This window comes from Onychomys torridus, chromosome 4 (assembly GCF_903995425.1).
Source record: "Onychomys torridus chromosome 4, mOncTor1.1, whole genome shotgun sequence".
NCBI lineage: Eukaryota > Metazoa > Chordata > Mammalia > Rodentia > Cricetidae > Onychomys > Onychomys torridus.
The window spans coordinates 141192674-141209302 of NC_050446.1; the positions used below are offsets into that span (position 1 = coordinate 141192674).

At 48.3% G+C, this 16629-nt stretch overlaps 1 protein-coding gene across 2 annotated transcripts in view; it reads left to right on the forward strand.

The window, feature by feature from the left end:
• Commd7 (COMM domain containing 7) overlaps positions 1 to 6991 on the forward strand; it is a 49092-nt gene extending 42101 nt beyond the window's left edge. The window contains exon 8 of one of the 2 annotated variants that reach the window (XM_036185429.1): positions 6618 to 6991. In XM_036185429.1, coding sequence (XP_036041322.1) covers positions 6618 to 6755 — 138 coding nt within the window. In that variant the 3' untranslated portion in view covers positions 6756 to 6991. Of the gene's footprint in view, positions 1 to 5982; positions 6131 to 6617 lie in introns of those variants that run through there. The other variant, XM_036185433.1, reaches the window with a different exon arrangement.
• Positions 6992 to 16629: the final 9638 nt, after the last annotated feature.

Sequence of the window (16629 nt, forward strand, 5' to 3'; positions counted from 1 at the left end):
CCCCCCCATGACCCCCACTGTAGGGGCTGGGCCTTGGGATGGTGGCTAAACACTGGGGTCTCATCTGGCAGACAATGACGCTTGGCCTTCTGCCCCGTCATCCATAATGCTCCAGTGTCTCACAGCCTTCTGCTCACACTGTCCCAGCTCCAACAGAATGCCCACAAAATGCTTCCCACAAAACATTTTATGACTTCTTTTCTGGCTGTAAAAGTAATTCTTGTTTATTGCAGGGAGAAAATGTCAGTAAAATTAAAGTTAAGAGCCAGACGTAATGGTCCAGTGCTTGGAGGGAGGAGGAAGGAGGATCAGAGGTTCAAGGTAATCTCTGGCTACATAACAAGTTGGAGGCTAGCCTGGGCTACTGAAACTTTGTCAAAAACCAAAACCAATCGAACAAACAACAAAAACAAAACAGTATTCTAGTTCCCAAACTTTCAAGTGTTTTATGCATATGTTAAATAGAATTTTTGTTTGTTTTTGCCAACTACAGAATCCTATGATTTTTTTTTTTTTTAGATTGGCATGAGCTGAGAGATAGCTTAGGCATTAAGAGCACATACTGCTCTTCCAGAAGACCCAAATTCAGCATTCAGTTCCTAGTTAGAGGGCGCGAACATCCTCTTCTGGACTCAGTGGGCATCCATACTCACACACACAAAGCCGCAAACCCAAGCACACAGACATAATTTTTAAAACCTGCTAGTTATGTTGGTACACACTTTAAATCCCAGAAGCCAGCTATGGTGAGAAGTACTTGCAGTCCCAGTGTTAGGGAGCCAGAGTCAGGAAGATCTCTGAGGCTCCCAGGCCAGAAAATCTAGTCTAATTGGTGGCCTCCAGGCCAATGAGAGACTCCATTTCAAAGGAGGTAGATGCCAGGTGTGGTGGTACATTCCTGTAATCCCAGTGCTGGTCAAATAGAGGCAGGTGGATCTCGGTGAGTTTGAAGCCTGCCTGGTCTACATAGTGAGTTCCAGGCTGGCCAAGGCTACAGGGAGAAAATTTACCTCCAAAAGAGTGGGGGATGGTCGCCCTAACCTCCAGTCGGAGGAAACGGTATTTCTGAAGATGACATCTAAGGTTGTTCAGACAAACACACAGACATGCTCACACACACACATAACACACTTTCTCACACACACTCACACATTCACGCTCATTCACAAACACACACCTTTAAAATTTTGATATGAAAACTGGTTATGGTGGCTCCTGCCTATAATCTTAGCACTGATAGAGGCAAGATGACCAGGGTTTCAAGGTCACTCTCCACCACATAGGAAGTCAAGACCAATGTGACCTATATGAATCCCAAGTGCTGGCACTCTTTCTTTCTTTTTTTTTTTTTTTTCTAAGATTTATTTATTTATCATGTATACAGAAGAGGGCGCCAGATCTCATTACAGATGGCTGTGAGCCACCATGTGGTTGCTGGGAATTGAACTCAGGACCTCCTGAAAAGCAGTCGGTGCTTTCAACCTCTGAGCCATCTCTCCAGCCCCACTCTTTCTTTTTTGACACAAAGGATAGGCTTTAAAAAAAAAAAAAAAAAAAAGGAGGGGCTAGAAAGATGGCTTGGCACTCAACAGTCCATACTGCTCTTGCAGAGGACCTAAGTTCGATTCCCAGCACCCACTGTTTCTCCAACTTTCATTTGAGGGACATCTTTTTATTTATTTAAAATTTTTATTATATGTGTATGGATCTCTTTTGCCTGCATGTATGTCTGTGGCCCATGTGCTTTCGTGGTGTCCTTGGAGGTCAGAAGAGGTAGTCAGAGCCCTGTAACTGGAGTTATGTTTGGTTGTGAACTGCCATGTGGGTGCTGAGTACCAAACTCAGGTCCTCTGGAAGAGCAAGTACTTTCTTAACCTCTGAGCTGTCTCTCAAGCAGCTGGAGGGACTTTTTAACTTTTTAACGCTGCTGTGGCATCCATGTAAGTGTTTGTGGAAACGTGTGCCTCATTTCTCCTGAGTCTTTTTTCTGTCTTGAAACAGGGTCTTGGCACGGGTCAAACTCTTGCTTTCCTGCCTCAGCCTCCCAAGTGATGGAAGTACATGCACGGGGTCCTCATCCTCAGAGTGTGCTCTCCTAATGACTGTGTAGTGTGGGCTTCACATTTAGGTCCAATCCGCCTTCAGCTCATTCTTGTGCAGTGTGAGGTGGGGGCCTGTCTTCCTTCCCATATGACTAGCCAGTGTCTGATGCTCCGTTTGTTGAGAAGGGGGTCCTCTCCCTGTTGAACTGGCTTGCTGTCCTTGTTGATGAGCTGACCTCAGATGTGAAGGTCTATCCCTGGGTTCTCCGTTGTGTTCTCTGTTCATCTCTCTTCTCAGTTACCACAGCATCCTCGCAAAGGGAACAGAAAGTGGAGTGCTTCCAAAATCGAAATTCTTCCTTCCTTCCTTCCTTCCTTCCTTCCTTCCTTCCTTTCTTTTTTCTTTCCTTTTTTCTTTCTTCCCTCCTTTCTCTCTCTCTCTCTCTCTCTCTCTCTCTCTCTCTCTCTCTTTCTCTCTCTCTCTCTCTCTTTCTCTCCCTCCCTCCCTCCCTCCCTCCCTCCCTCCCTCCCTTCCTTCCTGTTTTTTTTGGCAGAATCTTGTCATGTAGCCCTGGCTGTCCTGGGACTCAATCTGTAGACCAGGCTAGCCTCAAACTCACAAAGATCTGCCTGTCTCTGCCTCCCGAGTGCTGGGATTAAAGGTATGTATTGCCCATACCTGTCCCAAAATTGTTCTTTTAAAAATATTATTGGGTCCAGGGCTACACAAAGAAACCCTGTCTTGAAAAATAACAACAACAACAAAAATATATTATTGGGCAGGGCATGGTGGCACATGCCTTTAATTCCAAAACTTGGGAGGCAGGAGAATCTCTCTGAATTCAAGTCTAGCCTGATCTACATAGCAAGCTCCAGACCTGCTATGTATTCATAGTGAGACACCATTTCAAAAAAAGAAAAAGAAAGAAAAAATTGCGTTCTTTTCCCATCGTACAGCATCCCTACCCATCCCTCTCCAGATGTTGGCTGAAGGCAATAACTGCCATCTCCCTATCTCCCTATACTACAGTATCAATAGGTCAAGCCTACATGCACAGAACCCTCACTGGATGGCTCTTACACAGAGCCCATGCGGGTACCCACAGCTGCTGTGAGTTTGTGATTGCAGCATCCAGGTCTTGTTCAACGCTGTTCTTTTTAAAGAGTATCCTTTTAAGTCTCTTGAGTTTTTACAATTAACTTGTTCATGTCTATAAGGAATCAAGTTTCAGGCTGGGGGTGGAAGCTCAGTATTAGAGAACTTGCCTAACATACAGTGGGTGATCCTCAGCAACACACACACACACACACACACACACACACACACACACACACACACACACACACATACACACACACATACATACACACACATACACACATACACACACACACACACATACATACACACACACATACACACATACACACATACACACACACACACACACACACACACACACACACACACACACACACACACCATGAGGGGAAAAAAACCAACAAGCTGGAAGGTTTCTGGGGGTTGTGTTGAATCTGAAGACAGTCTTACACATTATTAACAACATTATGCCCTCAGATTCAAGAATCTGGATATTTCGTGATGTTGGTTATCTAAGCATTTTCAACAGTGTTTTATAGCTTTCAGAGTATAAATGTTGAACTTCTGTTAACTTTATTTCTAAACATTTTATATCTCCCTCCTTCCTCCCTCCTTCCCTCCTATACCCAGGCTGGCCTCTGGATGTGGTAGACAATAACCTTGAAGTTCAGGTTCTCCACTTACACCTCTCAGGGGCTGGGATTGCAGGCATGTGCCAACCATGTCCAGTTTTATGCAGTTCTGGGGACTGAACCCAGACACTCGTGCATGGTGGGTGAGCACTCTGGAAGCTGAGTAAGTACATCCCAGCCTGTGTAGGATGTTTGGAGACCCACCGTGAAAAGCCACTTTGTACAAAGGTCACTCTGGTTCCGGTTTTGAATCAACACTGACTCTGAAGCCACTGCCCTTCTCTGGGCCTGTTTTCTCTTCTGCGTTCAGCTTCCAATAATGACCAGCCCCACCCAACCTTAAACAAACAGCGGCTTGTGTCTGCCACTTCCCAGAACTGCCACCAGAGGGAGCTACAGACCAGCATTTGGCTGAGCTCCGGGCAACAGGCCCCTGGGGGAGCATAGGCTTCCTTGTAGCTCCACCTGCCCAGGACCTTTGTGCCTATCCCTCCTTGTACGTGAGCCCTGAACTCCAAGGATAGAGGGATGAGGGTGCACTCTGAGGCCAGATCCCTGCCAACTTTGATTGGTGGCCTAAGGTCTCACTCAGGGTTCCCTGTGTCAGGGAAGACAGTCTTGAGTTTCTCAGCCTCCAAAGGGTTTCAGTCTAGGTCTCAAGATGGCTCCATATTCCTCCCGACACAGAGTTACTTAGCTGCAAAATGCTCCCATCTTGGTAGCATCCCTGGGCATGCAGAGAAATAACACATCCCTTCACAGACATGGATGGATTTGTGTAGCATGTAGTCCTTGAAACCACAGCATCTGAAATTACAGATGTCTAAGAACTTCTCAGAGTGCCAGGGAGGCTCACGCTCACCCTCCGAGACCCTGGAATAAAGTTCCCCCTCCAATGAGATCAGAAAGTTGCCTTCAGAATTTGCTTTGCAATTGAACTCTAAAACAAGCAGTATTTTCCACTCAGACCCTTGCATAGAGATGCTGGAGCCCCTACCCAGAAGGGCTCAGGTGCCTGCATTCTTGTCATTGTGTAGGGGTGAGGGCGAGGGTTGAGATAGGGCCCCTACAGCTCAGAATGCCCTCTAGCTTACTATTATCCTCTATACTTACCTTCCTGCTTCTGCCAACCAAATGCTCAGATTATATACATGTCTCTGTGCTGGACTTTTCTTCTTTTTGTCTTTCCTTTTTTTTTTTTTTTTTGTTTGTTTGTTTGTTTGTTTTGGTTCTTTGAGACAGGGTTTTGTGGTGGTATTGTGTTCCCCAAAATATTGTGCACCCTAATAAACTTATCTGGGGTCAGGGCACAGAACAACCACTAGATACAGAGGTTAGAAAATGGTGGCACTCACACCTTTAATCCTAGCATTCCTAAGGCAGAAAATCCCAGTGGATCTCTATGAGTTCAAGGCCACATTGGAAACAGCCAGGCATGGTGACACACACCTTTAATCCCAATAAGTGAGCCTTTAATCCCAGGGAGTGATGGCAAAAGCAGAAAGATATATAAGGTGTGAAGACCAGAAACTAGAAGCTTTTGGCTGGTTAAGCTTTTAGGCTTTGAGCAGCACAGTTCAGCTGAGATTCATTCTGGATGAGGACTCAGAAGCTTGCAGTCTGAGGAAACAGAATCAGCTGAGGAACTGGTGAGGTGAGGAAGCTGTGGCTTGTTCTGTGTCTCTGATCTTCCAGCATTCACCCCAATAACTGGCCTCAGGTTTGATTTTATTAATAAGAACTGTTAAGATTCCTGCTACAGGGTTTCTCTGTGTAGCTTTGCTCCTTTCCTGGAACTCACTTTGTAGCCCAGGCTGGCCTCAAACTCACAAAGATCTGCCTGCCTCTGCCTCCTGAGTGTTGGGATTAAAGGCATGCACCACCACCGCCTGGCTTTTTTTTTTTTTTTTTTTTTTTTTTTTTTTTTTTTTAAGATTTATTTATTATGGGTAAAATATGCCTGTATGCCAGAAGAGAATGCCAGATCTTATTACAGATGGTTGCGAGCCACCATGTGGTTGCTGGGAATTGAACTCAGAACCTCTGGAAGAGCAGCCAGTGCTCTTAACCACCAGTTAAATTCATTAACCAGTTAAATTCATTCACTTCTGTGATGGTGGGGATGAACCTAGGGCCTTTACATGCTAAGCAAGTGCTCCCTCCTGAGCTTCATCCCCGATGTGTGACTGTTTTTCTCTGATTCCAGACTGGAGTCCCCTTGGAGGCGATATGAGTCCAAGTTCATCTTGATTCCCTTTGTGGAGCCCAATTCTGAATTCTGCATCCAGCACACCACTCAGCCTCTCTAATGACTCTCTTTTCTTTCATTTATTTATTTATTTATTCATTCATTCACCCATTTATTTGTTTGTTTGTTTGTTTATGGGACAGGGTTTCCCTGTGTAGCCCTGGCTGTCCTGAAACTCACTATGTCAACCAGGCGGACCTTGAACTCAGAGACCCACCTGTCTGCCTCTGGAGTGCTGAGATTAAAGGTGTGCACCACCACCACCCACCAAATCACTTTTTTTTTAATTGAAAAAAATATTTTAACTTAATTCTTATCTTTTACAAATATTTTATTGTATTTTATGTGTATAGGTGTTTTTCCCGCATGTGTGACTGGAAACAGGGCATTGGGGCCGTCTGGAATTGGAGTTAGAGACAGTTGTGTGCTAAGAATTGAACCTGAGTCCTCTGGGAGAGCAGTTGGTGCTCCTAACCACTGAGCCGTCCCTCCGTCCCTCTAATCTCCCTCTCGGGCACAGGCTGCAACCTCTTGGAGTAGGAAGTGGGGGAAGGTCTGGTGTCAGCCGGCCCTGGTGTCCCCTGTTCTCACAGGTGCGGAGCTCACGCCTGGTCAGAGCTGACTGTGGCCTGCTTCATCTGAGCTGTCTCCGTGATGCCCTCTCAGTGGCCCTCCAGGTGGCATTGCTGCCATCTCCAGCACCCGGGCACAGGCATCCGGGCACAGGGTAGCTGCTTCTGATGCCAGTTAACCACATAACCATAACGGGCAAACGCGTAGGGCCTGGACTCCCACTCAAGCCTCTGTCGGAGGAGCCCATGAGTCGCACCTCTTCTTGGAACCAGGGCAGGACTGGGCAGTTTGGAGTCTTTTTTTTTTTTTCTACTCTGTGAAAACACTCAGGGGTCAGAGGTCATTTGTTGAACCTTCCTCAGACATGTTAAAACCAGAAAAGAGGGTGTTTGAAAACGCTCCCTCTCCCTCGATTGCTTTCAACGTAATAAAAATAAAACCCCAAACAAAACGAAAAACAACGAAGATTCTAAAGGTTGTCTTTGTGGCTTTGTCCCTAATAGTCAAACTTCCTTAGGCTTGGACTCCTGGGCCCCAGCAGTGACGCGTTAGGAGTTGGGGTTAAAACGAGCCCCGCCTAGGCTCAGCACGGTGCCCACAGAACCCACCACTGGTTCAGGCTGGGGCCACAGGTCCGGCTTCGCCTTTATCAGGGGAGGATTTGGGTTGGTGGGAAGGCGGGGGAAGTTGGAGGCCAAGGTGGGCAGGAGAGATAGGGCAGTGGGGAGGGGGCCGGCCCTCTGGGGACGGGTGGAGGAGGGAAGGACATGCAGAACCTGCACAGAGGAGGCCTCCCAGGCTGGCCCCTCTTGTGGTTCCAGAGCTTCTGGTGCCTTCCATTCTTGCCAGGCAAGACGCAGCGCCTTTAATTAGCACCCTGCAACCTCTCCCGATTCATCACCGCAGCAGTTTAATTAGCCGCAGGAGGCGCCCCCACCCCCAGCTCTTGGCTGAGCAGCTGCCTCCCTCACAGAGGTGGCCACCACCTCAAGTGTCCCCTGTCACCCCCCCCACACACACACACACTCATTTCCCTCCCCAGAATGTGAGGTGGGCACAGGCGCCTGGCTGAAACTAGGTGCTCAGCCGGGGGGCTTCCTTCTCTGGCCTCCTGGCAGATCGGGCCAGCCCAGGGCAAACCTCCAGCTGGATGGGGCTGAAGCCCAGCTGCCCCACCGGTAGAGCCCGCTTTTCCCCTTGGGAGCTGCCGAGGCATCTCTGTCCAGCTTGCTCTCTGTCCTGAGAAAAGGCTTCGGCCCTGCATTTTGCTTCTTCCCATTATTTCCTCCTCCTCCCCCAGGCTGAGGCTCAGAGAGATGGTCGAGAAGCGACACCTCAGGGGAGAGAGCCCGGTCCTGGGACTCCACCCTCAACAGATTCTGGGGACTTTGCGGGTGGAGGAAAAAGACAGGGCAGGGCAAGGAGGATGGGCCAACAGACAGGGGTCTGGTCTGCAGGAGGCCTGGGTCAGGCCAGGGGCAGCCCTATGCAAGGGTCACACCATCTGCTCTGGGAGAGTAGTGGCGTACAGCCACCGAATTCAGACGGCACCCCTACTCTCCCTTTCTCCCCAAGTTTTCCTCCCTGGAAATGGCTTCTGGGATGTTCCTTTTCATTTCCTTGTTCTTCAGCGTGGGTGTGGAATCCAGGGCTGACACTAGCTTCGCAGGTGCTCACTCACTGAGCCGCGCCCCCAGCCTGGGAAATTTCTTCTGCCTTCCTCTGGACTCTATCTTGGCAATTTCATTTTTTGTTCCGAATCAGGGCCCATTCTCTCCAACTTCATCATGGCTGGCCCCGCCCTTTCTGTAGTCTAAGCTGGTCTTGAACTCCCTACGTAGCTGAGAATGACCTTGAACTTCTGACCCAGCAGCCTCCTCCTCCTAAACGCTGGGGTTACAGTTGGATGCCACCATGCCCGTCTTACTCAGTGTTGGAGGATCTCACCCAGGCCGTTATATATGATAGGCAAGGGCTCTTCCAATTGAGCTACATGTCCAGCCCTGGTTTTGTTTTGGTTCATTTGTTTAGACAGGGTCTTGCTAGGGTGGCCTCTATCAGGAGTCTACCTCTCTCATCCTGTAAGTACTGAGAATATATGCCACCACCTCCCCCTTAAATATAGGGTCTCACTATGTAGCCCTTTGCTGGTCTGGAACTTGCTAAGATGAAGACTGGGCGGGCATCTAACTCACAGAGATCTGCCTGCCTCTGCCTCCTGAGCACTAAGACTAAAGGTGTGCACCACTACGCCCAGCACTGTTTGGTTTTTTGGTTTTTATAATTCTTTATTGATTACTTGGGAATTTCACATCATGTACCCCAACCCCACTCACCTCCCAACCCCTCCATATCTATCTACCCCTCACCCCTGCAGCATCCCTCCCAAAAGAACCCCCCCCCAATTAATTAAAAAACAAACAAAAAAAGCCCACCTCGATCCTCTGTCTTTCCTGCCTCTCCAATACCTCTTCATCCATCCTAGTGCTGACCCAGGTTTTTGTTTGGTTTTGGTTTTATTTTAAATATTTGTTAGTTGCGTGGTTGTGGTACAAGCCTTTAGTCCCAGCACTCTGGAGGCAGAGGCAGGTGGATCTCTGAGTAGAGGCCAGTCTGGTCTACAGAGTGAGTTTCATGACAGCCAGGGCTACACAGAGAAACCCTGTCTTAAAAAAGCAAAAACAAAACAAGAAAAAAGATTTGTTTTTACTATTTTGTTTGGTTTTTTTTTTGTTTTGTTTTCGAGACAGGGTTTCTCTGTGTAGTTTTGGTACCTGTCCTGGATCTCTCTGTAGACCAGGCTGGCCTTGAATTTACAGAGATTAGCCTGGCTCTGCCTACCGAATGCTGGGATTACAGGCGTGCACCACCACCGCCCAGCTGTTTTTACTATTTTTAATTATGTGTCTGTGTGTGTAGATGTACACACATGAACACAGGTGTCCACAAAGGCCAGAGGAATTGGATCTGAGTGGAGCTGGAGTTACAGATGGTTGTGAGCCTCCTCATGTGGGTACTGGAAACTGAACTCAGGTTCTCTGGAAGAGCAGTATCTGCTCTTAACCACTGAGTCATCTCTCCAAATCCTGTTTAGTTTTGTTCTGTGACAGGATCTTGCCATGTCTTGCCACATAGCTCAGGCTAGCCTCAAACTTACCAAGTAGTTCAGGTTGGCTTTGAACTTGAAATCCTCCTGCCTCAGCCTTCCTTACAGGCATGAACCACAGAATCTGGGCAGCCCAACCAAACCAGAGAGGCAGAAACCACTCAGCAGGACCCTTGGGCCTCCAGACACCACTTGCCAGGGAGCTTTGGACAGGGGTTTTCCCCATCCTCTGCCAATCCCGCACGCTGAGAGCTCTGCTCTGTTATAGAGGAAACAAGCAGGTTAGTTAAGTCACTCACTCAAGGCCATGCAGCTGATGCAGAATGTGGACTCAGGGATCTCTAACAACAGGTAAATGAGAAAAATGAGGCACAGAGAGGTTGAGCAACCGGCCTTAGGTCTCCCAGCCACAAAGTTAACTAGTACACTGTATGACAGAGTCAGCCTGAACTTCGACACACTAGTGCAAAGCTACATGGCTTCAGGCAAGTCCCCGCACCTCTTCATTGCATCAGCGCCCCTGAGCAGTTGGTGCTGGGGATGTGGGCCTCCCATCTTGCTCTAGTGGCTGCTCCTGGAGGTCAGCAGGAGGGAAGTCACCAGAAGAGCAGGTGAGGCCCTGAGGTGAGTGAGTGCAGCAGCTACCTGCCAGAAACCCCTTGGCCACTCTTCTTGTTGGCCCCGAATCCTTGGAAACGGAGAGCTGGGGGTCTCAGCACTGGGGACGACCCCACCACGAGGGGTAGGGCTGTCAAGAACAGCAGCAGAAAGGGCTTCCCAGGCACACTGTGCCCTGTCCCCAGTGTGGAATCTGGTTCACCTGCTTCCTCTGAGAGCCGGTCCGGGCAGTCCCATTTTTTTGTTTGTTTGAGACAGTCTTGTGTCGTCCAAGCAGGCCTCAAATGCCTTATGTAGCAAAGGATGGTCTGGAACTTGCCAGACTCTAAAATGCTGTTGAATCTTGAGCAGAATGCAGTGGGAGTCCACTGGGGGCAGCCAGGATGACTGAGAGCTTTGGCTTTAGATAAATTCAGGCCAGGTTTCCAGGAGGGTTTCCCTCTGGCAGAGTGACCTTGGACTGGTGGACTATGCCTCAACATGCTCAGAGCAGTGATTGTGTCTGCTTGGCCCCTGACCCCGGATTAAAGACCAGGAGCCGCCATAGCCAGATTCTCCAGGGTGGTGACTGGCAAAACCAATGTCAGTTTTTCTTTCATTGTTTTTCTTTTCATTCTTCCCATCCCCCACCCCTTCTTTTTGAGACAGGTGCTCTTGTAACCCAGGCTGGCCTTGAACTGTGTAGATAGGGGTGATCTTAAACTTTCCGATCCTTTTGTTTCCAAACCTTGAGTGCTGAGCTTACATCAGGTTTTTTATTCGGTGCTGGGGATTGAACCCAGGGTTTCACACATGGCAGGTAAACACTCTACCAGCTGAGCCACATTGAACTTCTTCCCCAGCCCCTTCTCTTCTTTTCTCCTCATGTAGCCTGAGCTGGCTTCAGATTTACAACCTCTTGCAGTGAGGTATGAACCACATGAGGCAGCTGGTTTCTTTATCTACAATGTGGCCCAGACTCTTTGGGGTCAGAGCACAGCAGCCCCTCACCGATTCCCTTCCTACGTCTCAGGTACCGAGAGTGTGGGTTCTCAAGGAGCCAGGGTCTAGGATGCAAGGTGGGGCTGAGGCCTTGGGTCATGTGTGGTTCATCTCCGGCAGCACAAACACTCTGTGGGAGTAGGAATATGGGGGCTAGAGAGGCAAAGCTAGCCTTGGAACCCGAAGGCCAGCCCTACTGGGTCCTCTCCACTGTGAGCCTCTGGTTTCTTCCTCTGTAAAATATTATCAGGATGAATCGAAGTCTCACCACTCACAGGGCTTGTTCTGTAGTGTACAGTGGGTAGGAGCCGCTCAACAAATATCAGTCTCCTCCATTGATGAACTGACAGATACATTTTCTAGACCCCCACTGGGCCAGGAGAGGCCATCTGGGAGAAGCATCTAGTTGCTGATTGCCTAGATGTGGACCAGGAGATGTTAGCGGTCACTTGACAGTGGTCCTGACCGTCCTCATTGACTCTTGGTCACAGGCTCCTCTGCAGGTGCAGGGGCTCCGGATCCTCTCACACATCTTCCTTGCCTGAGGCTGGTTTGGCTCATCCCCTGCAGCTTCTTTCTGGCAACTCCTTTTTTCTAGAGTGCTCTTGCAGATGCAGCCATCTGTCCTGACAACATTCTGGTGCAGCATTCTGGTGTTCTGTCTGGTCTGTGGGAACTGGAGGCAGCCGTTGGGGGTGGAAAGAGAGCTGAGCCAGGCCTGGCTGGGCAGCTGTGGGTGCCTCAGTCATTTCCTGATTGGGGTGCAGACTTTTGGGTTTGCCTACTTCTTCCTCTTTGCTCACTTAGTCCTAGAGAAAGAGAGCTGGGTATTGGCTGTCCATCTGCTGAGAGTTAGGGTGGGAGTCCAGATGTCTGAAGATGTCCTGGAAACCAGGATGGTGGCACACACTTGGGAGGCAGAGGCAGGTAGATCTCTGTGAGTTCGAGGCCAGCGTAGTCTATATAGTAAGTTCCAGGACAGCCGGGGCTGTTATATAGAGAAACCCTGACAACAAACAACAGCAACAAAAGATACTTCTCACTCATGAAGATGAATAAATAAATAATTAATTAAAAAACAGGCCTTGTATCCCATGATTATAACTTTAAATTCAGGTCAGCACAGACAGCATAAGGAGAACCTGTCTCAAAAAAAAAAAAAAAAGTAGGGCCGGGCAGTGGTGGCACACGCCTTTAATCCCAGCACTCAGCGGGCAAAGCCAGGCTGATCTCTGTGAGCTCGAGGCCAGCCTGGGCTATAGAGCGAGATCCAGAACAGGCACCAAAACTACATGGAGAAACCCTGTCTCCAAATTTAAAAAAAAAAAAAAAAAAGTAGGATAAATGATAACTAGTATAGGCAAAGATGTGGAGAATTGCAGCCATCATACGTGTCCATGGGAGCATGAGATGATGCAGGTGCTTAGAAAGATATAGTCTGGCAGTCCCTCAAGAGATTAAGACAGAGACCTGATACGACACAGCAACTGCACTCCTAGATGTACCCAACACCATTAAAACCCCACACCCGGGGCTGGAGAGATGGTTGAGAGCTCTCTCAGCTCCCACCAGGACCTAGATTTGGTTTCCAGCATCCACATAGCTACTAACGACCACCTATCACTCCAGCGCCAGAGGAGCTAAACCTGTCTTCCGTCCCCTGAGGGCACCAAGCACACATGTGGTACACATACACATACTGGCAAATACCCATCCACACGAAAAGTAAGATAAGGGCTGAGTGGATGGGTCAGTGGTTCTGAGCACTCGGTACTCTGGTGGAAGATCCAAAGTCAGTTCCCAGCACCCACATCATGGCTCACAACTGCCTGGAACTCCAGTTCCAGGGGATCTGATATTCTCTTGTGGCCTCTGTGGGCACCAGACATGCATGTGGTACAACATACTGTATGTTGCATGCAGGCAAACACTGTACACATAAAATAAAATTAAATAAATCTTTTTAAAAAAAATCTGAAAACCTGGGGCTGGAAAGAGGGCTCATCACTTAAGAGCACTGGCTATTCTTCCAGAGGACCCGAATTCAATTCCCAGCACCGACATGGCAGCTCACAATTGTCTGTAACTCCAGTTCCAGGGGGTCTGACACCCTCACACAGATATACATGCAGGCAAAATACCAATGAACAGAAAATAAAAATAAAATAATTTCTTTTTTTAAATTTTGAAAAGCTGGGCTGGAGAGATGGCTCAGAGGTTAAGAGCACTGGCTGCTTTTCCAGAGGTCCTGAGTTCAATTCCCAGCAACCACATGGTACCTCACAACCATCCATAATGAGATCTGGTGCCCTCTTCTGGCCTGCAGAGATACATGCAGACAGAACACTACACATAATAAACAAATAAATCTTTAAAAAATAATCTGAAAAGCAGCAATAAAGATCTCCATGCAAAGCCCCCACACAGTCATCGACAGCACCTTTCCCATGTGTTAACTGTACAAGATGAGTTTCCCTGTTACGTTTTCATACGCACACATCGGGAGTTGTGATCACATTTATTCCCCGTTACCTATCTTGTCTCTCCTTCCTCTTCCTCTGACTAAACAGACCCCTTTCTCCTTTTCCTTTTCTCCCTTTTCTTCTTTTTTATTTTAACCTAGTTTCTGCACACGAGTGAAAACATGTCAGATTTGTCTGACTCTAGATACTTCACTGAACAAAAGGAAGTGCGCCGTGGAATGTCTTTCTGTACACTGTGAATATGTATTGCTCTGATTGGTTGATAAATAAAGCTGCATTGGCCTATGGCAGGGCAGGATGGAGCCAGGTGGGAAAATCCAAGAGAGACAGTGAGAGAGAAAGGAGAGTTGAGAGAGATGCCAACCGCCACCAAAGGAGCCACATGTAATGCAACGCAGGCAAAGCTACAGAACACACGGCGATATGTGGATGAATAGTTATGGGTTAAGTTATAAGAGCTAGCTAGTGGGGTTGGGGATTTAGCTCAGTGGTAGAACGCTTGCCTAGCAAGCGCAAGGCCCTGGGTTCGATCCTCAGCTCCGAAAAAAAAAAAAAGAGCCTGAGCCATAGGCCATATAATTTACAATTAATATTAAGCCTCTGAGTGATGATGATGATGATGATGATTATTATTTTTTTTTTTTTTTAGTTTTTCGAGACAGGGTTTCTCTGTGTAGCTTTGTGCCTTTCCTGGATCACCCCTTAGAGAAGGCGGCATTGAGCAAAGACTCCTGGGAGGTGGAGCTACTGTTCCTTCCTTTACCCATTCATTCACTCTGGCAGGCAGGCTCAGCACATGTGTTTGGGGGCCTGTGCCGTGGCCTTGCCATGGCAGGGGTAGGGAGGTACAGATGCAGCCTCACCCCATCCTGGTGGCTCAGGCTGCTGTCTCTCAGCAGTGGCATGAACATGTCCTGCCTACCCCATAAGACCCAGGAGAAGTTGGGGGTCCTCTTGGTTCACAGACCATGGAGGGGTTTTGGAAGCAAGACTTTCAGGCCAAATTGAGACAGCCTTGGGCAGACAGGGTGAGGGGGGTGGTCTTCCTTGGTCCTGAGGGGAGGCGAAGTCAGCAGTACCTTGCCTTCACAGAGGATATGGAAGGGAAGGTTGGGTGCCCTTGACAGAAAAGTTAAAGGGCAGAGACTCCAAGGCCCAGGCTGTACAGCATGGGTAGGGTGGAGGCCAGAACAGGAACATGGCTGTCTTCTGGGGCCCATTAAGTGAAGAGGCAGGAATGGTGACAAGGTGGCATTGACTAGGTAGTTGTCCCCAAGCGGTGGTCAGTTCCTCTGAATTGGCAATTTTAAAAAAGCAGAGTTTGAACAAGACATAGTGGTGCATGCTTCTAAACAGAGCACTTGGAGGCAGAGGCAAGCAAAGTTCTGTGAGTTCGAGACCAGCCTGGTCTATGTAGTGAGTTCAAAGCTTGCCAGGACTACAAATCGAAACCCTGTCTCAAAACAAAAGATAAAAATAAAGAAAAGAAAAGGAGTGGGAAACACCCAGTGCCTTCTGGAGACCCTGCCCCGCAAGTGTCAAGATGCCTACACAAGATCAGCAAGCTGCAGCTGAGGCAGGAAGTCTCAGAAAAACCTGGTGAGGGGTGTTTGCTGGATCTTCTGGACACTTTCAAAATGAGATGTGGGAAGAGGGGGACGGATAAAGCTCTCTTCTGGGGCTCTATGAGGTCTATAGGGAAGACGGAGGGAAGGCCTCTTCCTCCCCACAGCAGCTCACAGTCCAGAGTGGCACTAGCTGTGTGAGCCCATCATTTGTGCTCAGGCATGCAGAAGGTCCTCAGTGAAGAATCCTGAGGCAGGCTGGAGCATGGGGGAGCAAGACAGGAAAGACAGAGTAACAGTGGAAGTCAAGGCACTGGCAGGTGGGGTGGCAGGTGGTTTTGTGAGGCTCCATAGAGGGTCTGATGGGCTGGGAGGTTCAGTGCAAGGAGGCTGGGAAGGGGAATCCTAGCTCCTTGAACCTCCCCTCTCCGTCTCAGTTCCTTACATAGTGTGCCTGCCCCATGGTTACAGAGAAGACAGTTGTTGTTTTTTTTTTTTTCCTAGTGCTGGGGTTGAATCAAGAGCTGCATAGCACTTATCACTGAGCTACATTGCCAGCTCTGGAAACTTATTTCTAAGACATACAGAGCTGGAATGTAGCTCAGAGGGTGGAGACCTAGGTTCATCCCCAACACAACAATAAAAGGAAGGTTTGGTAGGGGCTAGAGAGCTGGATCAGAGCTTAAGAACTCTGTCTGGTTTGACAGAGGACCTGAGTTCAGTTCCCAGCACCCACAGGGCTGCTCACAACCATGCAACTCCAGTTCCGTGGGATTCAACCCCTCTTCCGGCCTCCAAGGGGAATGTACACATGTGGCACACAGACATACATGCAGGCACAACACCCATACACAGAATGAAAATAAATAGATTGTACAAAAATGTGTTAAGGATTTTTTTTATTTTTATTTTTATTTTTTGAGCTGAGGATCAAACCCTGAGCCTTGTGCTTGCTAGGCAAGCACTCTACCACTGAGCTAAATACCCAGCCCCAAGGATTTTTTTTTTAAAAAGGACGATCTGGGGTATAGGTTAGTGGTAGAGCACTTGTCTAGCATGTATAAGGTCCTGGGTTCAATCCCCGGCATTAAAAGGAAAAAACATAATTCTGCTTTCTGTTTGCCAGGTGTGGAGGTTAGTGTTAACAGTCAATGTGGTAGAATCTAAGATCACCTGGGAGATGGGTCTTTGGGTATGCCTCTGCAGGACTATCTTGAGGATGTTAACTAACGTAACTGTGGGCATGACCATTCCCTGGATTGTATAAAATGTGAAGAAA